At 37.1% G+C, this 1,565-nt stretch overlaps 1 protein-coding gene across 1 annotated transcript in view; it reads right to left on the bottom strand.

Annotated features, from left to right (window-relative positions):
* Positions 1–85: 85 nt before the first annotated feature.
* Positions 86–1,565, bottom strand: part of PQLC3 (PQ loop repeat containing 3) — a 10,927-nt gene continuing 9,447 nt past the window's right edge. The window contains exon 7 of the mRNA XM_019520662.1: positions 86–1,283. Coding sequence (XP_019376207.1) covers positions 1,195–1,283 — 89 coding nt within the window. The 3' untranslated portion in view covers positions 86–1,194. The remainder of the gene's footprint in view (positions 1,284–1,565) is intronic.

Below are 1,565 nucleotides of genomic sequence, written 5' to 3'. Positions count from 1 at the left end.
AAAAAAAAAAAAAAAAAAAAGCATACATAGTATTCCCAACAGTCATAAGCCAATGCCATTATTTAAAATACATTTTTTGTTTTTAATAAACCTGATGCTTTGTTTCACCACAAACCCAAGTTATAATTGGAATGTCTGAAGTAAAATTCAAGTGCAGTTTTCACATCCTAAGATACAGAGAGGATTATAGAACAATTCAGTACAGCAGAGAGCTGACAGATACGTATGTCGTGTTACACTCTGAATGAGGTGGGTCAGCAGCAGCAAAGATCAAATTTAGAACTTGTGGAGTCTTAAAACATGAGTCTCTACTATTGATCTCAGGCAAGTCAAAGCTATGGCATGCTCATCAACCTCTACAGATGTCTCAACCAGCATTAGAGGGAAAAAGCACCAGTCAGCAAGTGGGGGGGGTTACAGTTGTAGGCTTGGAAAGCCAGTAAAAGAATGAAGTGTACTCTTTGTCTAAATAAAAATGACTAACTTGAAATGAGTGATATCTACAGGTGTAGTGTGGGTTGATCTAGACTTCTTAATTGGATAAAGTGTGCATTTGAAATACTCATAGGTGCGTCAGTGCTGAATGCTGAACCATAGTGCTCTGTGCTGTGCTGCAAATGCAGCTATATTGCTTCTGCTTCAGGTGTCAGCCATACAAACCAGTGCAGTGTAAGGACGCTGCCATCTGCCTTGATTTGTTTACCTTATGCACATGGCTAACCTCTAATTACTACTGATCAGAGAGGGGTAAAATCACGAGGAGGTCTACCAATGTAAGGAGAAAGAAGTCTGCTGCCAAGGCCACTACTCACACGAGATGCAGAAAGAGGATGAACTGTGTGGAAACAATTCCACTCTGCACATAGAAAGGAAACTGAGTTTTATTTTTAATCAGTAAAAATTATTGTGGAGTTACAAAAATAGATATATGAATGTATAAAATATCAATTAAAAAATCCCAAATACGGTAAGTAAAACTTGCTGCAAGTGACCAATAAAAACGTACTGTTCAACTGAAGTGTATTTTACTATGTATTACTGGTAATAAAAACCTAGCCAAGCTGGGTTCAATATCTTTAGGGATATACGATCCAAGCCTGGAGGAAGAAGACTGCCTGGAACTGTGGTCCGCTGTTCAGATTTCACTGTGGGGTTTGTTAGCACACATGCCATATGCTGTGGAAAACTGGTCTTCTAATCTGTCTTTTCAGTCTTCCTGTAGCGGAGTATTGTAGTTGTGACCCATATGTTGAGAATCAGCATAATCACAAAACGGACAAGAACTAAAAAGGAAAATATTAATAAGATGCTGAGATGTAGTAAGCATAAATGTTTTTAAAATCACTGCTATCATTTTCCTAGAACACATTAGCTTGTAAACTTTTACTAGAGTACAGTTTGGAAAATTTACATTCTAAGAATTCATTTAATAAACTTCCTTAAATTACCAAGTAAAGGAACCCAAGCATCACAAAACAAGAGTTGTGAATGGAGTTCAATGTTCACGTTTTCCTGGAGAGGGGGAAAGTTAAGTGGTATCTCAAGACTTAAAAAAAAAAAAAAAA

Source organism: Gavialis gangeticus, unplaced genomic scaffold (assembly GCF_001723915.1).
Source record: "Gavialis gangeticus isolate Ggan-Ray unplaced genomic scaffold, GavGan_comp1, whole genome shotgun sequence".
Taxonomy (NCBI): Eukaryota; Metazoa; Chordata; order Crocodylia; family Gavialidae; genus Gavialis; species Gavialis gangeticus.
Note: the sequence above shows the minus strand (reverse complement) of the source record. Positions and strands in the feature narration are given on the sequence as shown.